The sequence below is a fragment of the Falco biarmicus genome, chromosome W (assembly GCF_023638135.1).
Source record: "Falco biarmicus isolate bFalBia1 chromosome W, bFalBia1.pri, whole genome shotgun sequence".
Taxonomy (NCBI): Eukaryota; Metazoa; Chordata; class Aves; order Falconiformes; family Falconidae; genus Falco; species Falco biarmicus.
In genome coordinates this window covers 12,416,627-12,429,996 of record NC_079310.1, presented here as the reverse complement: position 1 = coordinate 12,429,996, position 13,370 = coordinate 12,416,627, and the positions used below count along the sequence as shown (strand labels likewise).

General features: G+C 37.3%; 1 protein-coding gene across 2 annotated transcripts; it reads right to left on the bottom strand.

Annotated features, from left to right (window-relative positions):
• Nucleotides 1-1,532: 1,532 nt before the first annotated feature.
• On the bottom strand, nt 1,533-12,579 carry SYT4 (synaptotagmin 4). 2 transcript variants are annotated; one of them, XM_056323642.1, is made up of 4 exons: nt 12,373-12,579; nt 9,752-10,566; nt 8,094-8,214; nt 1,533-5,001 (listed from the first exon to the last, which is right to left on the bottom strand). In XM_056323642.1, the coding sequence occupies exons 1-4, from the start codon at nt 12,404-12,406 to the stop codon at nt 4,694-4,696; spliced, it is 1,278 nt and encodes a 425-aa protein (XP_056179617.1). In that variant the 5' UTR covers nt 12,407-12,579; the 3' UTR covers nt 1,533-4,693. The 2 variants fall into 2 exon arrangements, with proteins under 2 accessions (XP_056179617.1, XP_056179618.1); XM_056323643.1 differs by having other exon boundaries at nt 9,758-10,566.
• Between the last annotated feature and the right edge of the window lie 791 nt (nt 12,580-13,370).

The window sequence follows — 13,370 nt, the reverse complement described above, 5'->3', positions numbered from 1 at the left end:
AACTAGAAAGTTCTGCCATGCTGCAACTGTAATCAGTACTCTAAAGCTGCCTCCAGACCCAGAGTCATGTTAGAACAGCTGTTTAGTGATGAAAGGTAAAAGATACTATGGAAAAGCCTGTGAGAAGTGGGTAGATCTTTTTGAATGAAGGTAGTGGCTCAGGAGTTACCAGCATAGTAAAGCAAATAAGTGCCAGTGCCAGTTATAGCAGCTGTAAGAGTGACATGAGTTACTCAGCAGCTTTGTGAGCTCTCATGAAGCAGAAAGCACAAATAAGAAGGTAGCAGCTTACATAGAACATGTTTGAATCTTGTTTGAGGAAAGAAGTGTTGTTCATGGTCATCTGTGGTTACATATTATTACTGTATGTGCAGCATATTGCTATCCATGATGCTGTATAAATACAAGGGGCTTACAGAATAGTGTTACACCACAGGAATCACATCTCCTACAAAGAGGAGGACATCTGTAAGGGCTCTATTGAGGAGGAGTTGTCTGTCACAGCAACTTGACATACAAATAGCAATCAGGACAGTAGCCTTGAGACTTCCCCTAAATATCAACTGCATCATAGTTGGAAAACCTAAAGACATTCTCAATCTCTGTCCTGAAGAGGGTCTGAAATGTCACCCATGTGAATCCCTATTGTTTAAGGAGAACCATACAATGCAAGGGAGAAAAAAGAAGTGACTGCATAGGTTGGAAAAGAGCAGTCTCACACTTGATAACTGTCTCTTGGGGACAGGAGATTTGCCAGAGACACTATACCAGCTTATGACCATGGAAGATATTCCATTTCATACATTTGGCTAGTGGATCTTGTGACAAGGATCAGGGATCCCTTTCAGATAATCACTTGTATGCTCACAATGGGAGTCATAAAATGGCCATGTGTACCCCAGCTGCAACTGTCTTCTTCCTTCCCTAGCTTTTGGTTCTGTGCTGGCAAAATACTCTAATAAACTAAGAGACCACAGCAGCAAAGTCTGTATTTCTGTATAGCATTTGAAGGAATGCTTTCTCTACCTTAACTTCCAGACTCGTCTGACAAGCTGGTATCTGACATGACTTCCTTACATCAAAGGAAGTAAGAGCGGTACAGCATGGTTGTCCAGGGGATATTTTTTGCTTCTGGAAAACAAATGGAATGTCACCAGGATTCTAATAATAATGTGACTTGCATTTCACTTCTTCCACCTAATATGCTAGAATTTGTTCTTGTTTATATCTGTATATCAGTCCCTGCAAGTCCCATGTAGGGCTCAGATTTTCTGTCATGGACCATGTCTCAGGTTCTAGCCTGAGTGTATGGTACAGTTCAAGGCAAATGTAAGTATGCAGCAAGAAGCTAGGAATAAAGAACATGGGATATGCCAGGGTAGTATTTGGCAAAACAAGTCTAATCCACCTGTGTGAGAAGAGGAAGACTTTGCAAGGCAAATGCTTTTGTATAGAAGCATGAGAGAGTAGACCATGAGTACAAACAATAGCAGAAATCTCTGGATAAGATACATTGGTGGGATAATTGTTTTGGGATGGGATGAACAAAAGCAGCAGTTTATTCTTGTCTTACACACATGGCACAGCATACAGAACCAGCACAAATAACTTACAAAATCTCATACACCATGCTTCCTCTCAAATAGCTTCTATTAAGTTACAACACCATAATGAATCAGGTATTTAGTTACGACAGATCTCCAGACATGGATAGGCTCCCATTCAAGGAGTTATTATTTTTGTAAGCTAATTAAACAAACATCATTTTTTTATATGCTTAATACAGTACAGTATCCTTAACAGAGTTCAAGATATTCACATTGAGAATTGAATACTTTATAAAACAGAAGAATTTCTCATCTTGGTACAGGTCTACATTTGCTCCTGCCTTGTCTGGTTTACAGATGTGTTGCAAGTCGTCTTTACTCAACTTTCCAAGCTAACCATTGCTTTAATTGAAAAAAAAAAATAGGTTTCTTTTAGATTTAATAAAAAAGTCTTTGCTTCCCTTTCTCATTCCTATCCCCTACCCTAACCAATGACTCCCATTTAGCTGGTAGAAATATTAACCCTCAAGCTGGTATAGAAACTTGAAAAAAAAATTTGATGATGACTTGTTGAATGCAACATGAAAGATGGTCACAGCCCATAATTAATTCAAAAAAGTGGAATATTTTTTTCTCCTAATGTCAGAATTTGTGTCCATTGGAGATAGATGACTCCTGTCATCTGATTTTTAGAGACAATGTACTACTTATGGGCCAATATACAAAACCCCCATATTATTTTTTTTTTTAATTACAAGCTGTCACACTCTCTTTCATGCAATCGCTTTCAGTATAATGTTCTTTCTTTACTAGAAATTGTAACAATTTTGGTCGTGTGATACTGACTTAAACTCTCCCAGTCTCCATCAGATCAGTGTCTCCCCTTATCCATGGTCCCATTGACATTTCTGGGTTGACTCACAAGAAGAGTTTTGCTCTGTGATTGCACTTCAAACACCACTAAAGCCTGTGGGCATCTTTGCTTTGACTTGGTGGCTTTGGATTAGCTCAGCTTGAATGTGGCTGGTAAACTCTAGCCCTTAAGCAGTTAATCAGCTTTCTTAAGAAATAAGCAAATAAGATTCCTCTCCTTTATACATACAATACGCAGGGTTTTTTACATTGAGCATTATCATAAAAAGCATGTTTATGTTATTTTGAAAATGTATTTTTACAGAAATTTATAAACACTATTATATCAAACATTCTCAAAAACTGGAGAAAAAACCGACACAAAACCTGGAAGAGCCTCAATGGAATTCTCCCAGTACTATTTGTCTACTTGCATACTTCATATTTCAGTGTCCTTTACTGCAAACATAATTTAGCCATATGAGAACAGGTAAAGTTGACAACAAATCTCCAACAGTTTTGAATAGGACCTGGATCTGTTGTTTAATGAAAGTAATTTGACATCTAATGTATGGGAGGTTTACCTGGCATGCCCATTCTGTTACCTTTATTCACATTGAGCAATATCTTAATTCCCAAATAGTCTCATTCACTTCCATGGGATTACATATGACAAAAGTATGTAAAAATACTGAAAACAGTTTTCAACTTTTTAAATCCTTATGTCAACAACTAACATCATTATATTCTTCTTTATACATATTGTAATTGAAAATGACTTAAGAGTAATATTTGCAAACATTTCTGTATCAGAAATCAGTGTACAAACTTTAGGAAAGAATCTGCTTGTAGTTGTGCTATAGTTCTGACAGTCTGAAAGTCTCTCTGCTGTGACCAACAGTTTCACAGGTATAAATGCTTTATTTATCTACTTGCTTATGTCACACTTGATACTCCCTCAACCTGGCACAGTTTAAGTTTAAACATACATATATCACACTAACATGAAATTATTTTCCCTTACCACCATGTTATTTTCCCTTACCACCACCAATTTACAGCACAATCAGTAATGGACATTAATGCATATAATCTAAGTGAAATGCACTTTTTCAAGTAGTTTGTCTAACATAAAATTGGATCAATTATAATGAAAGCTTGGTTTCCTATCCTGCAAAAATTTAAAAATGCATTAAACTTTGTATGTTGGGAGTAGTCATACTGACTGTAATGGAATAGTCACAGTTCAGGAAGTTAACCAGCAGAATAAGGTTTTATTCTCTGTTTTACTAATTTTGTTTGTTCTTTCAAGAAACAAAAGAAGAAACAACCTTTTTTTTTTTTTAAGTATTACTGAATGGCTTAAAATATAATTGGTGAAAGGTCATTGACTGCAATATCCTGTATGTTACCTCATCTCAATAGAAATGCTTTCCCATGGCTTGAAATGCTTAAAGTGTAATCCTTGCTAGAGGAAAAAAAAATGCAAGCCATATCTAATCCCAAATTCTAGCTATACTGTAACATGTACAGTCACCTGTAAAGGAGCCCTTTTAATAAAACAATGTATGTTAACTTGCTCAACAATTTGTAGAATGTATCTATTTTGGTCACTGTAATAAAACAAGTTATATATGTACATATTAAAAAATCCAAGTGTAAATAATTATACAATATTTCCACACAGAAAACAACTAGTTGGACATGATATGAAATGTAAAGCAAATTGCTGAAAATCTCTTCAGTCTTTGGGATGATCAAAGTATAAGTAACAAAAACTTACAAATAATGATTGAATTTTCATAAAAGAAGACTTTTGATGGAAGGACAGAAGGAATTCCCCTCCTATGCACCCTCATTCCCCATGGCTTTTACAGACTCAGACCCTTCCCCAATAAGCCACAGGTGGGGTTTTTTTAGATCTAATGATGTGTTTTAATGAGGTTTTCTTCTTCTGTATAACAGTATTAATAAGGTTTCCATGATTTTTTTTTTCATAAAACATCTTCTCTTATTGAAGTTTATAGTGCTTCAGAAGTTTCAGGCTATTTAAACTCCATAAGAATATGAATCTGATCCAATTATGTTAAAGTCTAATGAAATAGAAATTCCTTTATTTACTGTAAAAATTTAGTTACCTTCTGTTCTGATAATTCAATCCAGTTTTTATTCCCTGACCCCCCCAAAAAAGTCTTGTAGTTACAAGCCTATAATTATACATAGCAAAGAAAGTAACTGCTCCTTGCCTATGGAAATATATATAGTTATTCAAGTTCCAACCCCTCTCTAAGCTGCTAACCATCACACAACATATGCCATTTGGCAATTTGTCTCCTAGGATATTCACAAATTTCTTTCCAGTGCTCTCCAGCTGTTCCTTCTGCTGAAGATCCCAAGGTTAACTGACCAATGACTTCATTCCTTGACCCCCTGTCTGAATCTAAAACCAAAAATTCAATGCTGATATCATCAAGGTCCTCACAAGGAATGTCAAAGACAAACAATTCATTGAACACTGCATTGGGGGTGCATTTCTTCACATGGGTTTTCTTTTTAGAAATTCTCTTCTTAGCATGGTACAGGTTCACTTTGACATAAGGGTCTGCAATGAAAAGAAAAAGCACAGATCAGCTCTTGAACAGTGTTTAGAAATCCGTTGATCTAGTTTAATGGCAATTTTCATAACTTATCAACATAATTACATCACAATGAGGAGATATTTCAAGTTGTTAATGATGATTCATCTAATCTAATTTTTGTGTTTACATCAGAATTAGTCCCTTTAAGCTTTCTTTATGGTCATCAAAGATGCAATCAAGATAGTTGGTGAAGTTTAGGGTGTGATTCATCTGATCAAACACTGGTGTCTCCATGAGACAAATCCTGCCCTGCAGTCCATTAACCCTAATAACATCCTTACTACATAAAAAGGTGGTCTGAAAGTACACAAAATTCTAATAGACAAATAATTCTAATAGACAAATATGTATTGTTACATACCTATGTGTAACAGAACTCTGCTTTTCACACGTTCTACCAGTAGGGGTTAATCATTAGCCTTAATAAGACTCATACAAAGAAAAGCCTCAGAAAGGAGAGAACAAGCTAGTGCTGAGAGAATGGATGAATGGATGTGATTAATTTCTGTTGTGGTTCCAGCAAAGTCAATTAGCTTGATTAAATTGCTCCCACCAATTTTTATTGAGCATATTTAACACTAAACTTTAAATGAACAGGTATGTGCATTGTTAGGATATGTACTTGACTTTGTGTCTGTGCTGAACTACTACTGAAGAAGGGAAGGGAAAATGTCCGTATATTTAGCTCTTAAACAACTTTGAGTGTTTGCATTCCTCATAATTATTCAACTATTACAAGATTCCTTTGCTACTGTCTTCAACAACAGCTATATTCCTTCCTTCAGAGGGATTCTAGAAAATGCTTTAACTATCATCCCTTTCAAGTAACTTGGCATTTATTTCAATGCATATGTGGGCCTGTTTCCAAATTCTCATAGTGCAAATATGCAGTACAAAATCCTTTCTACTAAACCCAGTCAAACAAAATAGTCTATGTAAACAGCTAATAAACATCAATAATAGTTGAATACTTTTTTAAAAAAGTAAAATCAAATCTGAACCATGTTTAGAAATTTTATGCCAAAGTTATCAGACTGAAATAGTTGTATGATGAAAAGGTTTTTGCTTCCTTGAACTGACAAGAGTTTAACAGAAGTAAGGTGTGATAGAATACAACTTCAGTTTCATAGTCTATCATCATAACAAATACTTTAAAATAAGGTTTAATGTAGTTAAAATTTCCATTGGCTTTGAAATAGATATTGCCACACAAGCTCTAAAAATATCAAAATCAATATTCATGAGGACATTCATAATGTTGTTAATTTCTGTTTAGAGGGAATTTTCTGACCGTTACCTCTGGCCAGCTACTAGATAAGGCTGGAATGTTCCTCTTGATTTTATTAGGTCTGTTAGGAGACCTCAACACCAGTGATCAAGGAAACCAAGGAGGTTGTGAGAATGGAACAGCTTCTAAGTAAAAAAAATCCCATCTTCCTAACGAGACTGAGTTATGCAATTGTTTAGCTTACCCCACAGAAAAACCATTTCACCCTCTTCCTTGTCCAGGATTTCTGTTGGGCTGAGGGGGAAGTCACAAGGGAAATAAGGACTGTCATGAGTGCAGCATGTTAGTGACACCCAAACAGCTACTGAACCTGGCCTTGCTGATGAACAGCAAATGATGAACTGTCTAAATTAACTAGGTGTCCAGATGTAGCATGGCTGCCTGTATCTCTTAGAAATATGATTTTCCTATTATAATTAGCAAGGTTGTACTGAGGGAAGCAGAAAGAACAAACAAAATTGATAACTTTACCCCTAAGAGGTACAGTAAACAAATGCGTAGTTTGGATGTGATATAGGGTCCAGGTGATTGCTGAGACTAGGAAGGATTTTGTTTTCAAGTTATCTTTCCACCTTGGTGAACCTCAGCCAGACTTGGTCTGTTGAGATCAGCTTGCTGTCCTGCTGTCTTCATGAAATCTCCGCTATTCCCTGTGACATTGGGGTTGATTGTTAGAAGTATGTATGCTCTCTTATAGTGGAGCAACCTTGGGCTCCATTTATATCCTTTCTCCTTATGATATGTGAATAAAAGAGAGATAAGGAGAATTTCAATGGAACTTCACTATGTAAATGGGAGTGATCTATAGGTTTGTTCTGTTGGATCCAACATGGATTAACTTTCTAGGTAAATTGCAATATTTCTTTGTATGAGAAGTAGAAACACTGTATTACTGGCTGCAGCAATTATGATTCAGTGGTTCCCAAATCTACTTCTTCTTTTCCTTCTTTCAAAAAAATCCTGTGAAATGAAAGAATATCAGTCCTATACAGAATCACCAGCAGTTGTGCTACTATTTGTGTAGTCCTTTGTTGTGTACTGTTCTTTTTGTGTGGTTGTCTTATCCCTAGTATATTGTACATTAAATTTTATTCTGTTACTATGTTATCTTGCACTAATATCCATCTAAGTGAATTTCTAGTGTTGGCTTCAAATGGAGTTTCATTGAATGCAAAATGGCACCAGACCAGGGGAAGGGAGTGCAAAACCTGCTCCTTAGATCATCCCAAGTATAGCTCACCATAAAGCATGGATGTTATGTTATAACCTGCTTCCAGCACTGGCATAATTCACCTTTTCACCTTGCCAAATAAATGTTAGTGCTCAGTGGGCCAAATTCAGCACAGGTATACCTGGCTTCTTTTCTTGGTGCTAAGCTGAAATAAACCATACGGTGATCTCACTCAATACTGATTTTCTATAAATAAACTGATTTTTTTGGTCATAAATAAAAGCTTTTAGTATCTGCAAACAACATCCCATACTTATAGCAGGTGGGTTCTGCTCAAGCCAATCACAAACCTCATTGGTTTCCACTGCTAACAGATGTCATGTTCTTTTAACGTGATTGAAGAACAAATTTGTAAAATACATGCCCTGGAAAATAAAGCATTGACCTAGATATGAATAAAATGAATATGCTGTAAATATTAGACACACCATTTCTGTATTTATGGGATATTTTTAGTCTCTGAAATGCCACATTTAATCTGTCTTCTGTCTGTTTCTTTTATATTCTTAGGGCATATTCATTAGTAAAACCATTACCTGATAATCCTGACACATCAGATTTAGGTAGATGCCTGGCTTTTAAAACAACCACAGTGAGCGTGTTTGTTGTAGACTGATAACAGAGAGAGATCAGTAATTCTCCACGCCCAGATGATTTCTGAGGAAATAAAAGAAAAAAAGAAATAGCACTATTTATAAGCAATTATATTGACCAAGCTTTAAACCAGAATTAAGAAGATTTATGAAACATCACATAACTGTCTGCTCTGAAATGATGTAAAGGGATATAACTTATTGAGCTATGCTGTTTTACATAGCAAATATGATTTCCCTCCACTATAGTTATATAACTCTTTTTATGATTGGTTATCAGACTAAATGAAAATAAATAATAAATAAGTGAAAATACAAGTTGACATGACATTAGATTCAGAGATTAGAAATGAAATCCTACATCCAGAGGGGAAAGATCTTAAGAAAAAAAAAAAATCATAAAGCTATATTGAAAGAAAAATCTAATACAGATAAATAAATAAATAAATAAATAGATTAATCTTCAGTTAAATCTTTTAAACAGGAAAGATTCAAACAGTTAGTGAAATGTCATCCTTGACACTTCCTAAAGCAGTATAATATACATGAATTAAAGATGAGATCAAAGGATTTCTCTATGATTATTAGATTTGAATTTGCAGTAGTTTATTTCACAGAAAGGAGGAAGGCAAGGGAAACAAGCAAAAATAATACCTTATATACCAGAAAACCCAAGAAGTTATCAGTGACATAGTTATAGTTGTAATATAGCAATAGAATTGCAAAATAATAGTATTAGTTATAGGTATGCTGTCTGGTAGACATTTATTTGATTTGGCAGTATGCTTGCTCTTTAAAAACAATCAAATTGAAAGTCAACACACATTCCACTTCCTTAGTAGAGATTAAGAGACATGTGTGTGATGCATGTGCCTTTCTGTGGTTCAGCTGCGATGGTTGTAAATGATCTTTACATTCTGAAATGAGACAAGATGGTACGAAATATTTTTATCCCAGTGAAATCAGTATGTTTGGCCATTGACTTCAGCAAGACTTTGGCTTCTCCTCCCCCCCCCCTTACTATCCTTAGCAGAGCTGCAGCCTGTGCCACAATTCTTGAGGGAGAAGGTAGTAACAGCACTGAAGTGCAAGAACATACTAATGCATATGGTCTCTAACTGGTTCCAATTTCATAACTAAAGACTACCTGCGCTCTTTAAGAATCTGCTATAAAATCCGTGTAGCTGAAGTGAAAGATTTATATTGATTTCCATAAGCTTTAAGAAGGAAACTTGTTAAACAGAAAAGGGGAGGGAAGAGAAGGGGAATAATACCTAATTCTTTGCATTCTTTCCTTTTAAAGTAAATTAATGTGGATTGAAGCCTCTTGACCAGGTGCAAATGGGTCCACTCAAACCTGCTGGACCAGCTGGATAAGCAAATAGAGTTTAGGACATTAGCAATTTCTTGCAATATGCTCATTGTAATGTTCTTTTATTACATTTGTGTAATTACTTCCTCATACTGCCATTATGAAAGCATCTCAATGACTTGCATGATAAGCTTGTTTCCTTTTCTTTCCAAGATGGTAGCAGCATTATACAAGAATCATAACTAACACTAGCACAACACTTTTAAGCTTTAAATAGAAAACATGTTACCCTAACATTTCTTTTGATGATCTCTCTGTCCATTAGCAGACTTCCTTCTGACAGTTCAGTTCCTGCGAGGGAAATGAGGACTTCTCCGATGACATCATCTCTGGAAAACCTGTCAAAACTCAAGATCATAAAGTGAAGCGTTAAGTCTTGAATTTGGCTATAGGGGATCCCATAAAACGTGAAGGTTTCATTGAAAGCCGGATCTAAGGTTTTCCTCATCACTCTGGTTTTCACCTTGTGCTTTTTCTCAGGCAGGATTGTCATTTTGATGTAAGGATCAGAAGTCATTGACTGTTCATCCATTGCTGGCAGCCCACGTGCTTCTTTGATGTTCACTACAAATGCCTTTTTCTCAAAGTTGTACTCTAAGGAGAAAAAGAGAGTTCCGAGCTTGTCTTGTTTATCTTCAGTTGACAGGGAAGTGATTGATTTTAAGCTGTTGGGGGATACTGAATCTTTCTTCCTTTCTGCAAAGTGCTTAGGAGACAAATTTTCAACATTTGGAGAGCTCTGGATTTTCGGGGTTGTTTTGGGGAAGTTGCCATTTAGATCTCTCTTCTCTAGGTCAAGATGGAGAGAATTGTTCGGCATCACTGATTTGTTCTTTGCTTCACTTTTATCATCTGCTCCAAACTTCTTCTTACTGTTGAGATTCTCAGGGTAAATATCAACTCCCTTCAGAACATGGACAAACTTATATGGAGGGGTCTTATTTGATTTGGAAGATTTACGTTGGCAGCAGATCCAAGCAAAAAGGGAGACAGAGAAGACAAGGCCAAATGCACTAAAGATCCCAACCACTGAAGGAATTTCATCTGCAAATCAAATAAATAGCAACGAGCATGTAAGCAGCAATGCCTTGGACTCTGTGTGATATTTAATAAAGTAATAATTTAGTAAAACAAACTTGCAACAGTGGAAGGCCAGAGGAATATTAATGGAATGACATTGTTTATGCATAAAAGCAATTATGTAACAGTTCTGATTCTCTCGATTAGTAAATTGTTCTGGATGAGAAAAGCAAAATTATCCCCCTTCTATGTATTACTAAATCAGTTTCATCTAGGTAAAAGCTGGGCAGATAGATGTGCTGCTACTATACCTTTGCTTTTTAGTGGGATGATTAAAAAAAAAAACCCACAACAATACTGTCAAAGCAAAGTAGGACATAATGTTCCAGCACAGAAAGGATCGGGCCTGGCTCTTAATTTCTTCTGACAATATTCATGTCACTTTCCCTTTGCCTACAAACTGTATTAGTCTACATATTTAATTGTAAGAACTTAAAAAAATGATTGAAAATTATATACATAACCAAAAAGTATTATTTCTAAGCTAAGCACGTGGCTTTGAGATTCAAGAATTCCCTGGGCTGCAAAAATTTAAATATACATGCTATAAAGATAGAAAGCAAGAAGTAATTGAAAACTAATCAGAATACTTTAATAGCTTTTAAGAATCATTTGCACATTTGCAATACTTTTTCATGAGATGACAGACTTTTTATAGTAATAAATATTATGCTATACTTTAATTCTACAACTACTGAAAGCAGTGGTAGAATCAATTTAGTGTTTAATAGTTTTTAATCTTTCTTAAATAACTAATTTAGGTAGGTATTATGTCACAAGTGTGGTTAGAAACATCAGGTGGGTGGGGTAGGAAAGAAGATGAAATGGTTACTAAAATGGTTTTATATTTACAAATAATTTCTTGCTGTTGTGATAATGTAAATCAATCGGTTAACATTCAAGGCAGTGTATTAACAGGAAACATCACCTCCTGATTCTGGAATAAGCTACTATTTCAGTTACCTGATATAAATCTGGAGTCACTTCAGCCAATGGAATGATCCTTGAATTAAGCCACTGCTAAAGCAAATATAATCTAGGCTAAAGTCAATATTTGTAAAAGCAGAGTTCAGAAACATTTCTACTTACTGCTTTTTCTGAGCGAAGCTATTTATGTAGCTATTTTACCAGTGCACCTATATAACTGGTATCGCAGTTGATCACCCTACATCCAGTGTGTAGAAATGACAAAACTGAAAAGTTTATTGTTATTGTTCCTATTCCTATTCTCAATGAATCCAGACTGATCAACATGTAGCTGATTAGCTGAAGACACTGGGATCCTGTATTTTCATCTGCCAGGCAATGTCATTTACAAGACTACCTTTCACTTTAAGTAATGGTAGACAAGACTTTCTCTACAACAAGAAAAAAGGAATGGCATTTATTCCAAAAATGGCTTGAACAAAGATTTTCTCTGCAGCAGAGGACGCATTTACATCATTTAATTCTGAAGCCACGCTACTTTAACCAAGAAAGAGTAAACAACCCCAAACCTCTCTCATCTGAAAATGCACCTACACAAACCTCCTCACCTCTTCCAGTGCTTTACCGGGGAGAATATATAGGGAGGAAAGGAGAGAAGGTAAAGAATGAAAATTCACACAACTTCTGAGACCGAAGAGAACCGAGGGAAATCCGGTTCCTCCCAACAAGCTGCGTGCTGGGAGGCGCTGGGTGGCTCAGCAGAGGCTGCCTGCGTGCGCTGAGCCCGGGGAGGGGAGCAGCCCCCAGCCCCGCGGCGGGGAGTTGGGGCCGGGACGCGCTTACCGAACTGCTGGCGGCTGGCGGCGATCGGAGCCATGTTGGCGGCGTGCGCTGTCCGCGGTGCTGGAGCCGCTGTCCGCGGTACTTGAGCGGCGTCGGGGGTGCAGGAGCCGCCTTCCCGGTGCCAAGCAAGCAACCTGCCCGGAGTGCTGAACGCTCTGCTCTGCTTTCCCCGGCTCTCCTCTCTCACAGCGCCCGGGCAACAGCCTTTTCCAGAGTGGGGTTAAAAAAAAAAAAAAAAAAGAAAACAACAACAACAAAAACCAGCCCAAAGAATCCCCGAGACACGAGTGGTGGGAAAGGTGGAAGAGGAAGCAGCGAGGGGACTGGAGGAGAGGGGGAGGGGAAGCATCGGTCCTCCCCTTTACACACTGATTTGCAACCCCCTTCCTGTTTTGGCTCTTCAGAGTAGCTCCACTCCGAGACTGAAGACGTGGTTGAAACACAAATTGACGCAATCCTCATGCTACAGGGCTGAAATCAGCACCTTTCCCACCTCACATCCCCCCTCCCTAACCACCACACCCTCCCTGTCTGTCTGTCTTGTCTCCCCCCCCCCCCCCCCCCCCCTTCCTTTCTGGGCACTGAACACGCACTCATTGATTGTTTTAACTGCCCTGCTGCAGGATATAAGCTCCCATCCTCCGTCAGACACAGACAGTGAAATCCTAATGTGCAACTTGTGTAATACATGGGTGTTTCTGTTTTGCTAGGGTAAAATTTCTTTATTTACTTATTTATCTATCAGCTGGACAGGATAAAACAGTGTGATGGAGATGCCAACTCAGATGGTCCAGACACCTTGGCTCCAACTGCAAGGCATACATTTTTCCTATGATTGACATGATACACTTACTTGATTTGAGTCATGAAAACTCCTGATGTGCCTTCTCCCCGTCCCTCCTCCTCATTCTTTCCACCATCCACCCCCACCTAAACACTCAACCCCCACTTTGGAAATCCTCTTGACCTTCCTGCAGGTCTAGGAACAAGTTGAATCT

What these genes read in the sequence shown, in the direction of transcription:
- SYT4 (XM_056323642.1), bottom strand. Translation starts at nt 12,406, where the DNA reads ATGGCTCCGATCGCCGCCAGCCGCCAGCAGTTCG. An exon ending in TCATCAAAAGAAATGTTAGG is followed by an intron (nt 8,215 to 9,751) that starts GTAACATGTTTT and finishes TTATTTCCTCAG; the next exon opens with AAATCATCTGGGCGTGGAGA. An exon ending in TGATGTGTCAGGATTATCAG is followed by an intron (nt 5,002 to 8,093) that starts GTAATGGTTTTA and finishes TTTTCATTGCAG; the next exon opens with ACCCTTATGTCAAAGTGAAC.